Raw genomic sequence first — 22297 nt, 5'->3', positions numbered from 1 at the left:
ACTTTGTCTACACTGCCCATCTTGCATACTGCCATGCATGAACTATGCACACTGCTCACATCACCAGTACTACACTGCAGACCATGCCATGCATGCCACAAATTGCTACTGCTACAAAGTGCTGAGTCCCACCTTCTAGTCTTGACAGTCCAGAATCCCTTTGGATGAGCAATTTGTTTCCTTCATTTTATTGTTGTTTCCTAAAGCCATCTAGCTCATCTTATACAGCTACTTGGACTTTTCCTACAACTGGAGCCCACTGAGGGATTCTGCTGTTGCTTCCAGAAGGTTGCTCAGGCACACCACTGAATGCACCAAACTAGAAAATTTATGCCTTCACTTCCACAACTTGAACCTGTCAGAAGACTCTGAATTATTCTGCCCAGTTTCACCTGAAGTGCAGAATCACATGCAATTACCTGCTGACATCCTGTGGGTACTACCCATGATCACTCCTGATATTTCGGTAGATTGGATATCTGTCATGTTGGATCACCTGGATCTCACTGCCCCTGATTTTCCTGGTGGAAAGCATACTTCATTTGGTGCCATTTATATGGTCTGTCACAATTTACCCATTCACCTACACTATCAACTTGAAAATGTCTATGTCACTTGCATAATCCCTGGGCCACAAGAGCCTTCATACTACTGCTTAAACCACATACTCCAACCATTAGTCGATGACCTGATTCACTGCTGGGAACTGGGATTGTTCCTAGCACACACTGCTATTTGTGTATTCAGATGTTTGGTGCACTGTGCAGTAATATTACTTGTTTGTGACTTGTTGGTGGCATGAAAGACCACTGGATTTGCAGGGCTAGGGCATATGCAGGGAAAGTTCTGCTCATTTTGCCAGCAAAGTGGCTCAGAGTTTTCCAACACCAACATATCAACTTGGCCATGGCAGACCTGGCAGGAGCATCTTGCAATCGCAAAACTGTGGAGGGATGCACATTCAGAAGGGATTCAACAACATATATACAATACATTTGGAGTTAGATGGTTGGAACTGTTGCATCTGCCTTATTGGGATCCCACACACTTCATGGTTGTCAAGGCAATGCACAACTTCTTCCTCAGAGATCTCCAACACCACTGTCATAAAGTGTTTTGTATGAACACTGATACAAAATCCACTGGTGAAACTCATGTCCAACCCCACACTCCCAAGGAACAATGGCAAGAACTCAAGGCTGGAATTGAAGCTATCAAGAAGCACTCATTGACAGCACTAACAAAGTTGAGGAGGGGCTATATTGTTGCCCTTGCCCAAGCAAATAATGTTCTACCAGGAGTAGGCATCAGTGGTGACTCCCTGGTGAGACTGAAGAAAGAGGATCAGACATTTGGAAAGGCAATTTATGCCCATGCACATATTGACTGGATGAGCTCATTAGCCTGTCATGAAACCATTTGGTTACCCTCTTTCAAGCATATACAGCTTGGCAATCCAGAAATACACTGCCCACACATCTTTCCTCCCCCTGTAGTGGACCTATCCTCAGTATGGTCAAATCCCATGTCAACAACTATCCTTGATCATTTGGTGTTATCAGAAGTATGGAAAGACATGGCCAGAACTACCTTACCATCATGGGTTGCTTGTGCACTGTGAGTCAAAGTGTGGAAAGGTGGTGAAAACCAACCAAAACCAACACCAAAGACAAATATGAGCAAGTGGTGGTTTACCTCCATGGAACCTGGAGGGCAGAGAAACCTAAAGTGGGGGAAATTTCAATGGCAGGTGCTCCTAGCACAAGTCGATGATGAGTTATGCAGGAGAAGATGAATGAATGCTGATTGAAAAGGGGATGCTGAACAGAGTGAAGGTGTTCAGCTGAAAGTACTTGGGAGTAATGGACTTCAATAGAATATGCTCCTGGCACAAGTTGGTGATGAGTTATGCAGGAGTGGATGGATGACTAAGCAGACTTGCTGACTAAGTGTGGATGAAGCTTCAGATAATGATGGAGGTAGATAGACCTCTTTGTAGAACCTCAACTACCAATGATATGAATGAAGACAGATAGACTCTTCTGAATGAGCCTCAACTGTTGACAATGAGTTATGCTGAGCTGAGCTGAACTGACTGCTGAGTGAATGGCTTCTGGTTCACTGGGGGTGTAGCTAAGTACATGGGGGTTTATATACTGTGGGGGGGAGCACAGCTTGTGACAAACAAGGCACAAACACTTGGTAAGTAATGAGTAAGTACTGAGTAATCATGATGAGTAAGCAAGAAATGAAAAGTATGCAAGCAAAGAAGATTGGCAAGTATTGGCAATAAATGAGTCAAGGACAGTCAAAATATCACAGAATGAGTCAAATGGAGTCAGAAACTGAGTAAGCACACTGATATCACATTAGGGGGTGGTGATGCAAGTCAGATCTCAGTGGAGACATCTCTAGACCCAAAGATGGCATGACAGATGGATGGTGTTTCCAGATAGGGAAATATTAATTCCAGAATTGAAGGGCATGAGTCAGGTGTCAAAGGGGCTAGGGCATTGGGGGTCTGTGGGGCAATGGGAGCATAAGTGATTGCATCTCCCACCCTTTCATCCTCTCAGCAAAGTTAACAAAAGCTTCATGAATGGGGCTCTGACAGAGGAGGAGGAGAAGGGGGGACATCTTCTGCTGGATCTTGCAGTAAGAAGGCAAGATACATGTCATACTCATCATGAATGTGATCAGGGAGGCTGGAGAACAGTAGACTATGCTGCAGCTGTCGCAATGCAGGAAGAATGATGGATGAGATTGGAATAAAGATGGTGCATGGAGCAGGGAGGAATGATCCATATGCTTCATCAAGAGGAGAGACCAAAACAACCACATAAGACCTTTCTAACTGAGTGACAGACCTGAGGCAACCAAAGAACATCCTTCTGGAAGTCATACTGACAAGGAGAACACACTGACCAAGCTGCATGGGATGAGATGGGGCTGACAATGATGGGATGAACCAGGGGGCTTCAGGATGGAAGCTGGTTGGAATGCCTGGCAGATATACATAGCCACTGTCTCTGGAAAATGAGACAAGTGAGATGATCAACAAAGAGGCAGCCATGATTGATGGACTTAGCAAAATGAGCATCTGATGGATGGAGTGCTGTAGAAATGTGCAGGGTGTGAGGATCCTCTCCAAATTTGGAAGGCAGAACCACATGGCTGAGCACTTTAAGTGAGTGTGAGAACAGAGTTGATATCTTTGGAAATGGTGGAGATATGACAAAAACTGGAATGCCATACATGGGCACTAAAAACCTTTAATGCACACTTAACTCACTTCCTCTTTTCTCTTTAGCACTGACAACTTGTTCTTGTGTGAAGGACGACTGTTAACATCCAGCAGTCTTTCTACACATGAGGCCTTTAGTCTTCATCTGCATGGCATGGGCATTGCGTGCAACTTGTTGACAAGTTAGGCAGAGTCAGCTGTAACCATGTCCACAACACCTTTGGTGTGTGACAGTGCCCCACAACTTGGTAATCCAGGCCATGGAAAACTCAAGGCTGACCAGTGGTGCACAGCCTGTCTAGTTAATCTGGTCATCATGTTATGTAGGTTATGGGGTAGCAACAATGCAAGTGAAAGGGATTCAGCACTATTGCACAACTACCTATCACTTGTGACAGCCATCTGCTGGGCAACCACCTGCTTGACTTCTAACCAGCACACCAAATTGTCAAAAAGTATCTGGTATATTATGTACACAGCACTTTGCAGATATTTGGTCCTCAAGCACTGGTCTATAATAACCATGCGTCTCTCCACATGCCTGAATGCCTCCATGCATTTGGTCCAGCCCATGGGTGGTGGGCACTTCCCTTTGAATGATACAATGGTATTCTGCAGTGCTTCAACACAAATTCTAGGATTGGTGAGACTTTGTCATTTATGCTGGGGGGTCAGCACTCACAGCCAACAGGTGAGATGGAACTCACCTTGTTGAAGGCATTACTCAGCAAGACTGATGTGTTGGATTCCCTTAACAGTCTTCAAGAAATCTTTGCACAATTTTTTGTGCCCATGTCACCAAACTTTCAGGGTGGTATTGAAGGCTTTGACATGCATGGGAATGTCATACCAAACATTACAGAGAGCCCCAACAGTTTGCCAATGCTTTCCAATGAAACATATGAACGTCTCCTCAGCTGCCTCAATGAAGGTGTTGTCCCTGAGTGCTATGTGTCTTATCATAATGATCCCCAACCTAGTACCTGGGTTGTCCAGCCCCATGCACAGGAGCAGGACTCAGTCAAGGTTCAGGGAGTAACCTTTGCTCACTCCTCGAAGCACATCAGAAACAGTCACATCCTGTTTCACCTTGCAGGTGAATCATTCCAGTTCACAGGGGAAATTCAGCACATTTTCTTACATCAATGGCACAGACCAACACCATTGAGCAACATTGTGACTGAAATATTCTATGTTGTGCAGCAATTTCATGAACTTACTAGTGAGCAAGCTGTGCATGACCCATACTGACAATTCCTGCTCCTCTTTATGTGTCTATGTTGCAATGAGTTTGCAGGGGAAGAACAGGTCATACAGTCTCACCATATCATTGGTCATTTCATTGGCTGCCCATATGAGACCAAGGAACTACCAGGGAAACTCCTTGTGGTATTGTCATTGAGCAGGTCCATCTGTTGGTTCCAGGGTCTAGCAAGGATAAATGTTTATTTCTACTTTTCCATGCAGGACTGAGGCAATTCAGATTTACTTGACTCGTTTCAGGAATTGGCTGGCTATGCGAAAATGAGATATCATATTAAATGTCCCCTTACATAGTTTCTTTTCTGCCATCCATCTATAGATACTGTCTGTATTATATTTGTACCCAGCTGCTTTGTAGTGTCACTCAATCATTTAAGCTTCACTGTTACCTTTATTGGGCTGGCAAAGCATTCACATCTCCAATCATGATTTGTCTCAGATTGGCATGACCCTCCTTTGTGAAAATGGGTAAGGTTGTGGTGTCAACATTCAAATATTTGAGTATAATGCTTTGGTATGGTCTCGTTCCTTTCTATTCACAACTCACTGATCCAATGAAGGCACCTACACATGAGGCCTCCATCAAGTCTCATTGAGAAGATATTGCACCATATTGCCCATACAGGCAGGTAGAAACTGAGGTGCACCTTGCAACCAACCACTATGTCATACACTCATTGGTCAAGCCACTGCAGGCAGTTCCAATACATCAACAACCATTCCCATTACACTGATGTCTCCAAATCAAACCTGCTATCACTGTCAAATCATTGGATGTCAATGTAAGTAGCTGCGATCACTATCATTTCATTGGGCACAACTGACCACCCACAGACTATTCCCATCCATCAACAATGATTTCCTCTGATAGTTCAAATATCCTTGGCAGTATGGAAAGGTAAGTTCTAGTCAACATGTGAAGCAGAGTAGCATTAACCATGAACAGATATGCAACAATAGTGAGTCCTAATTGCCAGCAGCAAAAAATTCATAATCTAGAAGTCATGATGGGACAATATATAACATACCACCAACTTCCCTTGCAGCACCCCCCACCTTGTCCCTGTGTAATGCATGGAGACCTCAACATCCACCACTATGGTAATAAAAAGGTCCAGATCTGGTTGAGGGAAGGGGATCATTGGATAGCTGATGTAGTGGATGGCCATCATCACCCAATGCTGCCAGACTATCGCCTCTTCATTGCCAATGGCACAGAGCCCACCTGGGTAACAAAGAAAACAAGGTTGACCTACAAAGGGAGCTTCCACAGCCAACAGAAAGATCCTAAGGAGGACTGAGCAAGATTTTTGTCTAGACAATGTGCTACATTCACAGCATAAGTGCTTCTTTAGTAGGTCAGGTGGCAGTCTCGTTGAGGAGTGAATTCCAGATATATATATAATCTACCTATGACATGCATTTCCCTTGTACTACAGGTACACATGTGTAATATTTGTCAGTGATGAGAAAAATGATTGGTTTGTCCACTGTGACATTGGCAACTTTCCAGGCTTGCTCGTGAGCGGTCCTAGATGTTGAGCGAGTGTTGAACATTACACTATAACTGGTACTGTCAGAACAATATCCAAATTGTAACATTATTACTTGGTAAATGAGTGATTTAATAGGCCAGGCAACAGTTGAACTCTAAACCATAACTGGCTCGCAGTCAGTGGGATTTCACTCAGGCTAGCAGTGACCAGCCATGGAGTTACAGGCACTGCAGTGGAACCAGATCAGCCATCAGTGGTGTGCTGCAAAAAATGCACAAGTAAAGCATGGCAACAGCACCTATACAAAGAGAAACAGATGATGGTGTATACAAGCCTTGTAAGCATTGCTCTGGCTTCAGGTTTGCTAGGTAGCATTGGATGTAGTCCAGTAGAAAGTAGCTTGCCACCATCCAACAAAAGACAAGTGGCTCAATGCCTTGCCCTGATGTCACATATGGAATCAAGGTTTTGTGGCAAGGATCTCACTACAAACTTTGGCCAGAGTCTTTCAAAAAGGAGTCTTGTGTCATCATTTTCAGTTCAAATGCAGCATGATTAGGAGGGGGCCTGTGATATATTGGCAGATTTGAAGTACAGGGGTCATCAGAGAGGTCATCTTTTGTGATGATGATGACAAGTTGGTTGCCTGATTTGGGAACCTATGACATCAGACTGATATCTTCAACAAAGATGCTTGGTTAGAGGGCTAACTTTTGTGACTCACTCTTAAAATTCATGTATTCCATCAGAGCCTATTTACATTTGTTCATACTCATAGCAATCTTGGAAGATATTTTTGAAGGATGCTGTAGGTATCCTCAGTAGTGCAACAAGCTACTAACCAACGTGAGCAGAACACAGGGGAGAATATATCTCCAACAGATATGAAGCTAGAAAGTTACATACTATTGACAAATTCCAGGGTGCTTCGAGGCACTCATTCAGCACTCCCAAAATTTTTTGTTGGAAGTGAATTTGAAGCTCAGATTAGTGGCGAGGTTGCCATGCTTTTACCTGCGGTGTGAGTCGTGAGTGCGTGCATTGTGGCTGTGCTGCTGTGTCGTTCTCGTTTTGGTAATATGCGACTTGTGTGCACATTGTGCCTTCGAGCCTGTTCAGAAACCGGTGTACAACCCATTGCTGACACATGTGTCAGTTAACATGCCTGGGATGCTCCATGAACTACAAGGCAGAGCTTCAACCTTCCTTCCAACTATGCAATGATGATCACTCATCAATATGATGACCTCAAACCCATTATTGCTCATATTGCTTCTGCTACACTTTGCATTGTACATGTTGCTGGACTCCTTGTTCTTTTAGAATCAGATCAGGAGCCAGAAATGATGAGTAGTCACAAGTGGACTGATTCAGAGACTCACACTCTCCTTGACTACCTCATTGAACACTGGCCAGAACAAGGCGATACAGGCAACTTCAAATCCAGTGTATTTTCTAGTGCTGCTGTGGCAATCGCTCCACCTAACTCACCCCCCACAAGAACTGCTCAGCAGATTCAAAATAAATGGCAATGGGTAAGTGCATCCTCCTCACACTGATAGCCTTGACTGATATCATTATTAGTTGAAAGGGATCTATAATTCCATCAAAGGCTTCATTCAACGCTCTGGGTCTGGCTCATGGGATGAACATTTTGGTGCCAATATTGTCACACCAGCTGAAGAGAATGTATGGAATAGCTATGTTGCAACCAATGTATGTTGTCCCCTATCATCGAGTGTATCAGTTCATCTAACATGAATACATCAGAGTGGATGATGTATCCTGCCCTATAAAAATGTGGGATGGCCATTTTACACAAAGATGGCACAGATCACCCCATCAGGAGGGGCACAAGGTGCTAATACATATGCACCATTGGAGGCCCCCTCATCCAACTGGCCCCAAAATTGGCTTGAGGATGAAGATCAAGAAATGTGGCCAGGTAACTTTGACGAGCCTTCCAACAGTAACATCAGTGGCATGAACCCAGCTCCTGATCCCTCATATATCAACTTCATGGCTGAATTTCCCACATTTTTTCCCAACCCTTTGCACCCCAATCCACTGATTCCATCTGCATCGCCCAGCATCTCAGCACCCATTGTGGTCCTGACTCAGGGGGTGGGCACACCATCAGCCAGCATCCCAGCATACCCTCCCTTCCCAATAAAGGGGCTTGGCATGTCTTCAGGGAGCATCAGTAGGGCTGGTAGGGAGAGATGCACATTTTCTTCTGGGCCCTATCCAACTTCATACACTTCTACCCCACCCCCATCACATAAACCATCTCGTGGGTCTGGTCGGTCATCTGCCTGGTCCTTTGGTCCTCCTAGGAATCAACAGCCAATTCCACCCAAACTCTCAGCTGGGACTGCAGTGTTTGGTCTGACTGGTGCTGTCAACCACATGACCTATGACACAAAAATATGTTTGATAACATTGCAGGCCAATGCATGCTGCAAGTTGAACAATTCTTGCTTGTTCACAGGCCTGCAGTTTTCATCAGTAGGATGGTCAGGGGATCATAAGTGTGATTACTTACCTTACACTAGCATGGCCCCATTCAGCTAAATGGTAGCATACACCATGGTATGGAACAAGCAACATTCGGTCTGCAGGAAATCCAGCATCTGCAAGCATAAACTTTCCTTTGGGAATCCTCAAGTCATGTGTGGTCACATATTCATAGACACAGGTGTCTGCTGCACTGCCCTCCCAGCCCATAAGAGAGTATATAAACCATAAGTTGAAATCACATGCAAAGAGACAGTTTTGGGAAACATATCCCTTGTGGTTCCAGTAGTTTGAATGTATGTAGGTGGGGGGAGATGCATGGATATGGCTTCCATTGATGGTGCTGATAGCATTGCAGAAGTATGGCCAGAATTTTGGGTTGTTTTGGATCTTCAAAGGAACAGTATCACCAGCTGGAAATCGAATGTAGTCCATATAAAAAGGTTGTGTTGCAAGCATGGTGAGTATCATATGGAAATAACTGGAAACTCCATGCAGTAGTTACATCGGAGGAGTGTTAAATACATACCATGAAATCATATCATTCGATCATTGAAAGTGCTCCCCTGCATGCCTGAATGGCAGGCCAGTGACACATGTATACAGGAATATTGCAAGTTGTTCCTTGAGAGAAACCAACCTTGAATTCTTGAGTCAAAGCTGCTGCAAAGTGATGATAAGCTGCTGGAAAACCTCCATGTGCATCCCAAGTTTGCAACAAATGTGTTCTGGGTGACCTGCAAGCAGTTCCAGCATCCAGTCTTCACCAGACAGGCAGGAGGTGTGGTATGGCTGAGGTTCTCACCCAAGATCTGATTCAAGGAGATGTGTGACTGCACAGAGAACATTGCTGAGGACCAACACAATATACTTTACCAGACAATGGTGTTGTTCTAGGCTGAGAGGGTGCATGTAGGGTCACATACTGTAGTACATGCTGATTTGATTATCACTATCGGCAGCCCAGCACAGATTATGGCTCTGACTAAATTTCGGCATGTGCCATTAGACTCAAGCGAGCCAACATGAGTCAATAATGCTCAGCAATGCTCTGCACCAGTTTCCGAACTGGCTCTTTGCAACATTGCTGTGTGACTGCTGTATGGCACTGTGAGTGGCCGTCAATGGCATGTGTCAATATAGAATGCACCCCCTGCCATAGGTAGGTGCTAGCAATGTCCGGAAGGGTTCCAAAAGGTTGCGAGGGCATTTGTGAAGTGCTTTGATATGCCTCAAAGGCACTGCTGGTGGTATAGTGCATGCTTTGGCTCATGCAGGCTTTTCTGACTTTTTGCCAGTCTAATTTGATCTTCCCACATTGATGTTGAGTCCTGTAGGGTCGAGAGACTTGGGCAATAAGGCCTGGAGGTGGTTCAGGTGGCACAGGTAAGCTGTCTGGCCATTTAATCTCTCGCTTTTGAATGTTCTGACTCTGGATGTCAGCCAGCAGCTTATTCTCTGTTCCATTCGAGCAGATGGTGTGGCTGCTCGTTGTGCCATCCTTTGCACTGCTGTAGCACTTGTCATCAGCTTCCTTTGGCTGAAATTTGGCATTTGGTGAGTCACCTCATATCTCGGCTGTTCGAGTGCTGATTGCTCTTATCATCAGCTTCATCGATGCTCTCCTGCCATCTCGACTATCCTCCCAGTAGGAGGTACCCCCTCTGTGCTCGCCTAGCCCACCCATCTCGTGAATTGAGATGTTCTACACATACCAACCTTGGTAGGTCCCATGTCAAACCATCTGCATGCGATCTCGCCCAGGTGGGAGCCATGCAGCCTCTTGCCAATCCTCGAGTGGTTTCGGCTTGTCAGCAGGCACTCCCTGGTCCGAAGGGGTTGTTTGGGCTTCATGAGGATGTGGTATGGTAATTTCTCCATTAACAAATGTTTGTGCTGGTGCTAACTTGCACTCTGCATCCATGCCACTGCAGATTTGATCTGATTGTTGAACAAATGGGTTCGGCACCACAGTGTGAATGTGTGGAGGGTCAGGTACATTAGCAATGGGGTCACCGCATGTCTGAATATGCTGATTGTGTTCGACAGGCATTTGTGAAGTAGTTTTGATGACATGGGCATTGTTGAGATTGGTAGAATTGATTGCGAGATCAAAAGTCTTGCTGTCAGGTTCAAATAGATGTGGATCCCCTCTTGTTGTGTCTATGAGTTGACCATGTGTGCCTATAGCGCTGGTCTCATCTATATGGCTGTTTGACACTTCCAGGTTTGTGTCTTCAGGTTCATCCATCTGGCCACTGCCTGCTTCACATGGCACTACCTCCATCTCCAGCTCTGAAGGCCCATTTAGGGCTCATTCAACCTTTAGTGTAGGTATGTTGATGCTTGAGGCTTCAACTTGTATGTGCTGACTAGGCATGGCTGCTACAGGCTTGGACAACAGCTGTGCATTGTTGCTTTCACCATCAAGGGTGGCCAATGGGTCAAGGAGGATATTTTATGGAGTTGCACTAGTTTTGTCTAGTGTGAGTGGAGGTTCATGCAAGTTGTCACTTTGCATAGTACCTTCAACTGTCTTCTTTCAGGCCTTGGGATTGAGCCATAGTGAGACTTGAGGTAAGTGAACATTTCATGCACAGACTCTAAATGAATTATGCTGCAGAGGATTGAGTCAGGTAGTCTGCATATAATGAGATGGGAGGCAAAGCTGTTGCACTGCTGCCAGGCACTGTTGGCAGCTTGCCAGGCTGCAACCTGTTCTTGTTCCTTGTCAGTAAGTGGTGCCCATCCTTGACCATGTCCTTCCAGCTCAATTGGATCAGTAGGTCATGTTTCAGACCCATTTAGGAACCCCATCAAGCCTTCTTTGTCAACTGCCTGCAGAATACACTCCCCATAGTGGTTCCAGTTGTGGCCATTGTGTGCAAGCTTGGGTATGTCCATGATATAGATTCCAGTAGCTTTGAGAGTAGTAGAGAAGACTTGTGTAGTTGTACTTTCTTGTAGAAGACTTCAAGTCTCTATGAGTTGAGGTCTTGCCTATATGAAAATTTTCACTGTGCTAGGCAGGGCTCATAACCTGTAGAAATATCTGTGGGCTACCTCAGTAGTGAACAAACTACTGAGATATTAGATTACCTGTAGGCTACTACAGGATGTCAGTATAGTAGAATACTTGTAATATGAATGGACTTACCCTCAGTAGTGAACAAACTACTGAGGGAATACTAGTAGAAAATACTACAAGTATGTACGCTTTTTGTGCTTATGTAAGCACACTAGCATCGCACCTAAGTACCAACAAACAGTGGCACTTTATGTTCCAATAGTGTTCATGGTATCACTCACTGGGAATAATCTGTTGCATCTTCAGGAATGTTGATGCCAGGTTGGGGACATGCTGGACAGAATAACACTAATTCCCCTGGGCTGGCATCTTCTGCACTCATGTGGGATCCCTGCCATTTCAGTAGTTTCAGGAGCTGCCACATCCTAGTAACTCTCAGCAGTTCCCTGTACCTATCCTATCATCCAGCTAAGAGTTGTGTTGCAGTGATACAATTCAACAAATAGGATGCACTGGCACCAAATGAGGAAAGGCATTGGAGGTTATGCAGTGAAGTTTGCTGTAGAAATTCATCACTGAGGTACCACATTCCACATTGTCCTGAATGAAGTCATCAAGTACTTGGAAGGTAAATGCAGTCCTTGTGGCCTTTGTGGTAGCAGGAAACATCCCAGCCTGCATCAGCTGCATGTGTGAATCCTCTGCCCCAGGGCATCTACAATACTGCACATTGCAGTAGTGTATTGCATTGGTGTGCATGATAATTAGACAGCTTCAGTTCTTCAGGGCCTGCAGATTTGGTGGACACCCATCTTGATCCACATCCTCCCAATCATCTTCCTCCTCAGTTGTGATTTCATCATTTGAACAACCACTGGTGGGGCAGTGCTTCCCACCCAACATGCAGTACCAAACCAGCCTGAAGGGTAAATACAAGAACAACCCTCATGATTGAGCTGCTTACCAGCTGCAGGGATGATTCCTCAAAGAATATTCCATTCCATTGTTCCACCCTGTGGAATGGCCAGTGCTTGTGTTCTGCCTGGCAACACATGGTGCAGAAGACTGGCTGATGGGCACACTCAGCTCACTGGAAAATGCCATCCACTCCACACAGGATACAGTCCCTTGGCTCAGGTGGGGCCTCCATGTCCAACAGGATGGCTAGATAATGCCATTGGTGCAGCAACCACTGCTGCAGATAACTATTCTACAATTGTGTGAAACTGTCATTGCAGGTTTGTTGGGCAATGCAGCATTCCACACACCTGACTTTTCTGAGGTTTAGAAGGTGTTGCAGGCAATACATCATTATTGCAAGGCAGTTGCACACCTGCATCATCCAACAGGCAGTCCAGGTGATCCAGGATAACAGAGCCAGGCCACACAGGAGGCTGAGTTGCATGGCCTGGCACCTGCTTTCTGGGTACTACTTTTACCATCTTATCCCTATATCCTCAGGTGGTTTTCACTCTTTGCCAGGTCACCTGGGTCACTCTTGTAGTGGGTCCCACTGGAGCAATCTTTGACTTCCCCATGATGAATGTTGCAATGCAGAAGGGTTTTGATTGCAACAAATACATGCAGCTGACATGTGCTAGCAAGGTCTGACCATCAACTATGGTCATGCTGTCTTAGGATCTGGCACATGATTTCAGTGCTGGCACCTGCACATTGCCTAGAGATCAATCAAATCAATGAGCACTTGCAAAAAGCTTTGTCCCACATCATGCCCATGGTGCCTATACCATCCACAGCATCTCACATTGCCCAATTACCAAAGATCTTGGATCCATGAAGTCTGAGAGGCACCACCTATGCATGTGGCTCAGGGATGGAAATTTCATGATTGACTAACAACCTTAGCCATCTTGGGAAACTGTCCAATCAACTGGCATGCAAGAATGGACTAGACACTGGAATGTAACCTTCATTGACATGGGAGAATGCTGGAAAAGTCTATTCTCTTCAACAGACATCATACTAGCTGTCCCAAGAAAATTTGCACACCAGCACCTCCATCCTCAATGGCATCCAGTGACTATGAAAGTGACTCTTTCTCCAACAACACTGAACCCTCCCCCCCATAAAAGGGGACCAGTCTTCAGCCAGCTGAAATTGAGATTCTTCTTGAGGCTGAGCTAGAGTCATGGAAAAATGCTGACTGAAACAAGAGGAGCTCCATCATGTTAAGAACCTTGATGCAAATGTGACACTGAAAACACATGAATGGGTTTGGAAGAAGGTGTGCCACACCTGCCATTGATTACCTGGCATGTCCTTACCATTTCCAGGCAATTCAGACTTGGTTGTACAACCATGGCTGGAGCTGTAGTCAATGGGCTCTGATCAAATATGGTGGCAGTTGGACACTGAGGAAGGTGGTCATGCACCATCAAAAGAAATCAATCAACAAAGTGTTGGAAGAAGCCATGATCAAGCAGGGATCTGCAGAAATGATTGAGTTTTATCAGAAGGTTGTCAACACTGTCATGAAGTCCCTTACTGCTGAGGAGATTCAGGAGGCTGAGGCATTGGCCACAGAATGGAATGAGAAACAGCCACCTTGGGATGTTCAGTCAAAGTAGGTACCATTTGGCAATGCTGCCCATCACTCATGAGAAACAGAACTGCAGAGAAGAAAGGCCATAAATATGCTGAGAAATTTCGCTAAGGAAATGTGGAAGTGGAGTGGGGCCAGGGTGGTAGTGATGGTGGCATGGGAAGATGCCAATGGAGAGGTGATAGTTGGCATGTGAGGAATTTGTCCTTTGTTCAGATTCATACCACCAGATTTTGACCAACTCATCCAGACATGATTTCAATGATGAATTGGGTAATGGCAAATTATTTGAGGAGTTGGACAAGTGCTGGGGTAAATTCATAAAGTATGCATGAATGGCATTTGGGAATGGTGGCACTGATGCCAAGTCACCAGACAAAGATTCTGCTCCATGGTCAAGGCAGAGAAAGAGCAATGGGAAACCTAAAACCATCCTGCTGGTCAGCAATAATGGCACACCATACATCCCAAACATATTGGACATGCAGGCACCAAAGTTGAAGGATATCATGTGGATGTTTGTGACATTTCATTATTGTATGTATAACAATAGGAGAAATACTATTCATTGACATGCATTACAGGGAAGGCCTGCAGGAATTCACAGGTGACTTTTCCATGGAGCACAATAATGACCAACACTGCACTTTATATTGCACCACAGTTTCTGCCACCTGATGTTCCCTTCAAAGAGCCAAGCTGACTTACCCAGGACAAGTTGACAGCAATCTTGGAATGGTGGAAAGAGTGAAAAGAGCAGCATCCCAACAATATATTCAGCTTCAAGAAGTGGAGAGATGCTGGAGGGTCCCTCCAAATGCCAGTGGCAGAGACCAACAGCAGTGGAGTGAGGATGGGTGCAAAGCAGGATTTGGATGGGACCCCAGACCACTCAGCAGGTGAAAGGATGATGGATAGAATGATGCAGGGTAAGAGGAAGCAGTGATGGCAAACAGGTCTGAAGGAATGCATCTGGAACTTAAATGTCTGGCAATATTATCTAATGGGTGACAAAGTTGTAGGGTCTGATTCCAATGATGAATCCAATCTCCATCAATTACCACCAACATTGCTGCCAAACAGAAATGATGATACAGGAACAAGCATGGTGGATGAAGATGCCACAGAGGCAGTATTACTGCCAGATTCCCAGCAGCAGATTGCCAGATGCCAAGTGGCTGATGGTAACACCTGCCAGCCAATTGGTAAGCCAGCAGGATCACAACAGCTGAATGTTGTTAACATTAATGGCTGACATGTTTCAGCCATTGGCAAGGAACCACCAAATGCCTGGCAGCAGGTTGTGGGTGGCAACACAAGCCCTGTGCAACCTATGCCAGAAGGCCACCACACTGATTTGCCTGATTCTCTCCAGCTGGCAGATCCTTCAGCAGTGCCAATGACTATCAAGAGAGCCCATAAACAGGAAAATTCAAAGCACAAGTTGCCCATTCCATCAATGAGTCAGTACTTGTGCCACAGTTGCTGAATTGTTGATTCAATTCATCTCTCAATTCTAGTACCCATGCACCAGACCAGCATAGACAATGTGAGGGCTATGTGGCAATCAAAATGGGTGTGGAAGACACCAAAGTGGCCTGATGATGATGTTCCTACTCCTAGTCCCTCTAAGAAATGTAGGCAATGTTAACATTTGTATTTTACATGGCCATGGAATGTGATACTACTTTTTGACAACCAATAGCTACAATTACAATAAATCCTCATCCAGTTCCAATTCATCCTTGCCATCCCAATCACTGGTCATCAAATCTTGTATGTATTGCTGGGTCCTTGCCAGCTGTGCTCTCCTTGCAAGCAACAGGTGAAACTGGATGCTTGATTCCACCAATATATTGCTGTAGTGGTTGTAGGCCACAACAATTGGCCCATTTGTGGTGGTGTTAAGATGGGGCAGGTGCTCATCAGCTGGTCCTGAGAGAAGAACTGCAAGCCACTATGCTTTTTCCACTGCTGGATGATTGATATATATGTGAGGGATATCATAAAACAACTTACATGTTGTAATTGGCCCTTCATCATGAATTCCTTGTATACCCAAGTCACTGGCAAAATGTTGCAGTGCCAAAAAGCAAACAAATACACTTACTACTGGCAGCAACAAGAGATGACATGGCACTCACCAGCAGCAGCATTGGTGGCCATAGGCCATGGAGATGGTTGCTGTGATGTAGCCAGGATGGGCTGTGGCTCAGAGGCTGCTGCATCATCTGACTGCTCATCCATCCATCCATGCTCTGGGGGAGATGGCACAGTTGGTGGAATTTGTGTGGATGCTGGCAATGATCTAGGTGGCAGTGAGACTGCCAGGGAAGATGTTGGTGAATCCCAGCTGGGGGCAATGGTGGCCAAGGATGGCATGGAATGACTTGCTTGTTGTGCCTCCCATTGTTGATCAGCAGCAGATGGCTGGACCTCTGGTGAAAGTGGTGGGGAGTCCCAAGATGGTGCAAGCATGCTGAGCAATGGCTAGGAAGGGCCAGCATTTGGTGGCATGGAGGACAATGGCAATCCTAGCTGATGGCCCCAAGCTGTGGCATTTGTGGCCACTCTGAACAGTAGAAATGCTGGTTCATCTACAGCCATGTCTGTATCCTTGCAGCCTGGTAATACCCACAGTTTCTTGCATGGAGAGATGACTGGCAAAGATTAGCAACAGTTGTATGTTATAATGACTACTTACATTGAGTGTCTGGACTGCCTGGCCTCCACCTTACTGACTTTTGCTCCATGACACTCAGTGATCTGTACAATGTTGATAAGTTGATTGAAATATTGTTCAATTGTGTCACAATGTTGGATTTGGCTATTTGGGCTTGTTTGTATACTGGCCAGTGTTGATGCTGGAACAATGGTTCATGAAAATATAAAATACAGCTGTGCTTGCTGACACAATTGTCAACTATCACTTGACTGCACCCCTCTTGCACAAGTACCCCACTTCCACAAAAATGTTCCAACATGCTGAAACATCCCAAACTGCCACTGCTGCTCCCTCTGTCACTCTCCCACATGAAATAGTCACTAATGCTGCTGACATAGTCATGGCAGAGCTTTTGATGCTCCATGACCACAGGAACAAGCAATACTGGAAAAAAGCTATGCATGTCATTTGGGAACAGTTGGTTCATGGCATGCCAATCTATTTATCCTCTGATATTTACAACATTCCAGACCCATGTGCACCCTTTGGTTGAGGAACTGCCCTCAAAATTCACCATCCCCACCCACATCATTGCTGCTGAAATGATTATGAGAGATCTGGTGGTGCTTACAGCATTGAAAGAGTGGCCAAAATTTGACAGGATCAGAGACACAATGGATGCCAATGTTGCAGACCATCTGTGGTACCAGATTGGAAGGCCTGTCAATAAGGGTAAAGGGCACACAGTTCCATTTAGAAGCACTTCAGATAAGTGACACCACTGCTGCCACTGCTGACACTTTGGAAGAACCCTGCAGCTGATCAACCAGTCATGCTGCTCCTACTGGCACTTGTCCCAGAAGTCAGAGGCCACAGAAGCATACAAGGTCAGTGGCAGAAAGTGATGCCAACATTTCAATGGTGAATGCAGGAGCATCCACCAGTTGTGGCCACTCAATTGCAGCTCTTGCAACCCCTGCTGCCAGCTATATGCCTGTTGCTGAAGAAGACTGATGCAATAGGTGCATGGAGAAAAATCTGCCATGTGCAGTCAAGCCAGGTTCTGCATGTTGGCAGTGTAGCTGCCAGAAGTATAGGTGCAGTATCTTCACCAGAGTGAAGGCCATGCAGTCACAGTCAAGGTGGCCCCACAGTCACACTGTGACTGAGGTGCCTGATGGAGCAGTGGACCATCCCCAAACTGTTGCAGCCACCAATCCCCCCAGCTGACACTGTCCTCAAAGCCCTTCACCAGGGCCATCAGCCACAATATCCTTGGAACCCACCACTCCTGTGCAGCAGTCCTGGAAGCAGCAGGCAGCCACTAGAAGTATGACACCCACTGCTGGCAAGACAACCACCTTGACTGCTCCAAGCTCCTGCAGGCAAAGTAAGTCCTCCATTTCTTTCATCCAGCTATTCTTATTCAAGCCTAACATAGTTTTCAATGGAGTGGTCATTGTCACTCCATCCTGGTGGCAGTCAGGTTGGCAGACATCAAGCCCAGCATCCCAGAGGGCAGCAACATCCCAAAGCCATCTCACTACCCCATCCCACCCTGTGACCCCCAATGCCATCCCCATGGAGTGTATGGAAGAGGAGATTGTGGCATTGTGGCAGCAGCATATGGAGACAGTACAAGATCTCCTGGATACCTGCCACAAGCTTGCTGATACCCAGCAGGCCCTTGCAGATACCCAGACCAAGTTGCAGATGCTTTGTGATCTTGTTGAGGCCTTATGCCAGCACCTGTCCCCATTGTCACACTCCTCACCCAATGCACCTGGGCCCTCCTGCCCCTCCCCCATCAGCTTTGCAATTATGAGTCATCAAGCAGTCCTTCCCACTGATGGTGCAAGGATACTTGACCTTGCACCCACTACGATGGTCCAGGAGGTTCCAATTGATACCAGCATCCTCCAGAACCTCCCAGATGATATGCTTTTAGTCCCTTCTACTTTCCTGCCACCCACCCACCATTTTGCATACTCATCCACCCCTGGAATTGGAGAAGCCCAGGCCCCTATCTATGTCTCTTTGGGGGCAGCTGCCAACCATGCCAGTGGGGATGATGCCAATGATGAGGATGCCACTAATTGGATGGATGTAGATTAACATGTCCATAAAATGTACTATTACTGTTTCATTGTGACTATTGCTGAGAATGATCATCCCTGCCCACTTTTGCTTTACATGGTGCAATATGGTCTCTCTGGTGTGTGCCATCCCATTTGAGTCTGGCCAGGCAACTGGCCTTGCGATTTATAAATCCACTGGTACAGCTAAGCTAGTGCACACTGGCAGCACCCTCAAATCATGCATGGTACTTGCCACATATGTCCTGCACAATTGCAAGGGTTTAACCCTCTGACCCAGGTTGAGGCCATGCAATTGTGGCCTATGCTACTTAATGCTGATGTTGCCAGTGAATAGAGCTTGACATTGCCCATTCCCATCTATGCCACTTGATGCTGGCAACACCTGGCCCCTGCTGCTACCTCATATCCATGCTGCCACACCATTCCTGTGTATGCCACTGCTCATTCCCCTCTATGCCACCCGATGCCATCAACACCCACCCCCTGCTGGTACCTCACATCCATGCTGCCACCCCATCCCTGTCTATGCTGCTGCTCATTTCTGTCTATGCCACTCGATGCTGTCAACTCCTGCCCCTTGCCAGTACCTCATATCCATGCTGCTACCCCATTCCCACATATGCTGCCACTCATTCCCATCTATGCTGCTTGATGCTGTCAACACCCAGCCCCTGCCACTACCTCATATCCATGCTGCCACACCATTCCAATGTATGCTGCCTGATGCCATTGACACCCAGCCCCTGCTACTACCTCATATCCATGCTGCCACACCATTCCCATGTATGCTGCTGCTCATTCCCCTCTATGCTGCCTGATGCCATTGACACCCACCCCCTGCCAGTACCTCATATCCATGCTGCCACCCCTTTCCCATCTGTGCCACACAATCCCACCACGTGCTGGCCACTCAATGCCACTGGCTTCTGCTCCACACTAGTGATTACTGCTCCCTGCCTGCTACTGTTGTGTCATGCTGGTGAGTTCTGCTGGCAATGCATGTTGCACTCTCTTCACTACCCCACCCTATCTTTATATGCAAAACTATGCCAATGCATACTAGTGTATGTAGCCATATGCTTTTGCATCTTTCACTGGCTTACCACTTACCACACTGTCAGATGCAAGAAAATGCCACTTTTGCCTCAGTCATGCTCAGATGGTCCTTGCCACTGGTACTTGCCACTCCAGTAATCCACCCAGCATTTGCTGCAATGGCATATCATGTTTCCACCATGTGCTGGGAGTTGCTGCTGTGTGCCACTGTATGCCCTTGACATACTGTGTTGTCATGTTGGGCTGCCCTATGTACACAATGCAGATCTAGTCTGGGCTATGCTATATATGTCCCTATGACAGTGTCATGCATGACAATACAATTGCAGCTGATCCTGAATGACACATGACAACATAATCACAGCTGATCCCTATGTTATGGTGACAACTCATAGGTTGGCTTGACCTCCACTGGCCCATGTCACAACCAATTGTCAACCTCTGCTGGCTGTGTCACATGGCCTAACTAGGTACATGGGCTTGGCAATCTCATTTATAATGATTGCCCTGGCAATCAAAGCACTTGATGTGGGAGGGGACAGGGCAAGGAGGGAACTGGGCAGCACCTATTTCCATTGGTGTGCCATGACAAGGTTGAGTTCCAGTTGGAGTAAAATGGGGGAAGGAGGAGGGACAGTTATAGGAGGAGGAATGGGGGGTGGGTTGATTGGGGTAATGGCCATACAACAGTTCAAAATGATCTTGGGCTAGGGCTGCTTCTCAGAAAGCAACAGTCATCTGCAAATAATTGCCCTGGGTATATCCCCTCCTTAGGGCCTCCCTGATGATAGCTGGATGGACCACATTTTCCAGCAGGAAGCTGGCCATTTCATCAGTGACCTGTCCCTGCACCTTTAGGGACTCAAACTTGGCATAAAACTCTTCATAGTGAGAGTTACCCTGGCGCATGGTGCGCATTTGTGCTTTAGCCCACTCAATGTCAGTTTGAGGAGCAAAGAACCAATCTATATCCTCAATCATCTCAGCCATGTCTGGCCATACTCTGGTGACAATAGTGAGGGAAAACTTAGCCTGGGAAAACCTTCCAGCCACAGGTCCTGTCATGTGGGACCATACCACAGTACACTTGTCTTGGGCAGTTGGGAGTGCAGTCCTATTCTGTGCCACCCATACCTTCACCTTCACCCACCACTCTGAGAACTTGGTGCAATCACCAGAATACTGACCTGGGTCAGCCATCACTTCTATCTGCCTCTGGATGACATTGGCAGGGAGAGTGTTCCACTGACTATGTTGTCCTTCAATGTTTGCAATGGTTTCCTGAGTGCCTCTCAGGTCATTGTTTGGCCAGTAGTTTTTGTCTCTTAACATGTCAAGTGCCTGCTGCAACTTGGTGATCTGATCCTGTATTCCATCCATAGTGTTCTGGGCATTTCAACATTTGACAGGGTCAGAGGTTGTAACAGGGTTGCTGTGGTTCAGCAGGGAGCAAGCAAAGGAAGATGTTGGAGGGAAAAGGTGGAGGCAGGGGTAAGGGGTAGAGGGAGTGGTCAAAGAGCAGGGTGAACAAACCGCACTCAGGAATAAATGGAACAAAGAGATTGGGATCTGGTTGAGAGGCTGGGGGACTTGGCAAGTACACCCATGAGCCTTCACAGAGGAAACAGGGAATGGTGACAGAGAGTGGTGTAAGGGTACAATGAAAAGAAGCTAGTTCCCTCTGGTGGGAGATGGACTTTCCCCTCACTAGACCTTGACGAGGTCCAGAGGCTTGGTGTGGTGGCTGCCCTACTGCCTAAGAAGTGAGTTATATGGGTGAAATCCCCATCAGGTGTTCAAAGTGAAACTAGTCCACCCCCTCCATCTGAAAGGATGGGTGTCAAGCCTCCCTGAGCCGATGCTAAAAACAATCAGTGAGCCTTTAGAGGTATGTACAGCCAGGGGTACAACCCCAGGGCACTGGAGGGAGCTGTTTGGTCTAGGCCCTTCTGCAGGAGGTTTCTGTTGGCACAGATATTCAGCCAGCCACCTCGCTTAATCCTGACACCTTCGTATACAAATCAGAGGTAATCCCCCAAAGAGGGTGGCAAAGGCACACCAGGAAGCATGGTGTATGGCTGTTTTGACCCCTCTGGATTGGCTCCCTGTGTGGTCAGCAGTCCCGTTGTCAGGGTCTGTGTTATTGACTGGGAGGTTTTTAGTTAGTCAGGCCCCTTCAACACCTTGAGTGCAATGCTGTTTTCCTAGCATGGGTAGCCCAACCTAACATCACTGGGGTTGACAACCAGTACTCAATTATGAGTTTTCCTCCTACCTAAACAAAAAAAAAAAAAAGAAGCTAGTTCAAGTGTGACAAGACCTAACAACAAGGTCTGTTGTAGGCTCACACCAAGAACCAAGAAAGA

The 22297-nt window shown here is 46.4% G+C and overlaps 7 protein-coding genes across 7 annotated transcripts; 3 read left to right on the top strand and 4 right to left on the bottom strand.

Moving 5' to 3' along the window:
* Window positions 1–5170: 5170 nt before the first annotated feature.
* On the top strand, window positions 5171–5808 carry F5J12DRAFT_782002 (uncharacterized protein; the record flags this gene model as incomplete). The annotated part of the gene is made up of 4 exons (XM_051742657.1): window positions 5171–5289; window positions 5379–5405; window positions 5454–5466; window positions 5554–5808. The coding sequence occupies 4 exons, from the start codon at window positions 5171–5173 to the stop codon at window positions 5806–5808; spliced, it is 414 nt and encodes a 137-aa protein (XP_051601058.1).
* A 4447-nt stretch (window positions 5809–10255) lies between these two features.
* On the bottom strand, window positions 10256–10807 carry F5J12DRAFT_782001 (uncharacterized protein; the record flags this gene model as incomplete). The annotated part of the gene is made up of 1 exon (XM_051742656.1): window positions 10256–10807. One exon carries the CDS (start codon window positions 10805–10807, stop codon window positions 10256–10258), a length of 552 nt encoding a protein of 183 aa, XP_051601057.1.
* Window positions 10808–11825: 1018 nt separating this feature from the next.
* Window positions 11826–12316, bottom strand: F5J12DRAFT_719129 (uncharacterized protein; the record flags this gene model as incomplete). Its single annotated transcript, XM_051741151.1, has 2 exons — window positions 11826–12005; window positions 12062–12316. Coding segments are annotated over 2 exons (435 nt in total), but the record flags the coding sequence as incomplete, so codon positions are not given.
* Window positions 12317–12322: 6 nt separating this feature from the next.
* F5J12DRAFT_782000 (uncharacterized protein) lies at window positions 12323–12953 on the bottom strand (the record flags this gene model as incomplete). Its single annotated transcript, XM_051742655.1, has 5 exons — window positions 12323–12467; window positions 12513–12590; window positions 12640–12758; window positions 12817–12825; window positions 12882–12953. 5 exons carry the CDS (start codon window positions 12951–12953, stop codon window positions 12323–12325), a joined length of 423 nt encoding a protein of 140 aa, XP_051601055.1.
* An 820-nt stretch (window positions 12954–13773) lies between these two features.
* On the top strand, window positions 13774–15713 carry F5J12DRAFT_781999 (uncharacterized protein; the record flags this gene model as incomplete). Its single annotated transcript, XM_051742654.1, has 8 exons — window positions 13774–13793; window positions 13914–14132; window positions 14190–14303; window positions 14362–14436; window positions 14892–15040; window positions 15209–15316; window positions 15377–15578; window positions 15632–15713. 8 exons carry the CDS (start codon window positions 13774–13776, stop codon window positions 15711–15713), a joined length of 969 nt encoding a protein of 322 aa, XP_051601054.1.
* Window positions 15714–15878: 165 nt separating this feature from the next.
* Window positions 15879–16589, bottom strand: F5J12DRAFT_781998 (uncharacterized protein; the record flags this gene model as incomplete). Its single annotated transcript, XM_051742653.1, has 3 exons — window positions 15879–16085; window positions 16131–16177; window positions 16256–16589. The coding sequence occupies 3 exons, from the start codon at window positions 16587–16589 to the stop codon at window positions 15879–15881; spliced, it is 588 nt and encodes a 195-aa protein (XP_051601053.1).
* A 494-nt stretch (window positions 16590–17083) lies between these two features.
* On the top strand, window positions 17084–18891 carry F5J12DRAFT_781997 (uncharacterized protein; the record flags this gene model as incomplete). Its single annotated transcript, XM_051742652.1, has 6 exons — window positions 17084–17257; window positions 17307–17548; window positions 17585–17663; window positions 17708–17798; window positions 18032–18166; window positions 18218–18891. The coding sequence occupies 6 exons, from the start codon at window positions 17084–17086 to the stop codon at window positions 18889–18891; spliced, it is 1395 nt and encodes a 464-aa protein (XP_051601052.1).
* Window positions 18892–22297: the final 3406 nt, after the last annotated feature.

This window comes from Pisolithus orientalis (genome assembly GCF_024613125.1).
Source record: "Pisolithus orientalis strain OTSU chromosome Unknown F5J12scaffold_10, whole genome shotgun sequence".
Lineage (NCBI taxonomy): Eukaryota > Fungi > Basidiomycota > Agaricomycetes > Boletales > Pisolithaceae > Pisolithus > Pisolithus orientalis.
Note: the sequence above shows the minus strand (reverse complement) of the source record. Positions and strands in the feature narration are given on the sequence as shown.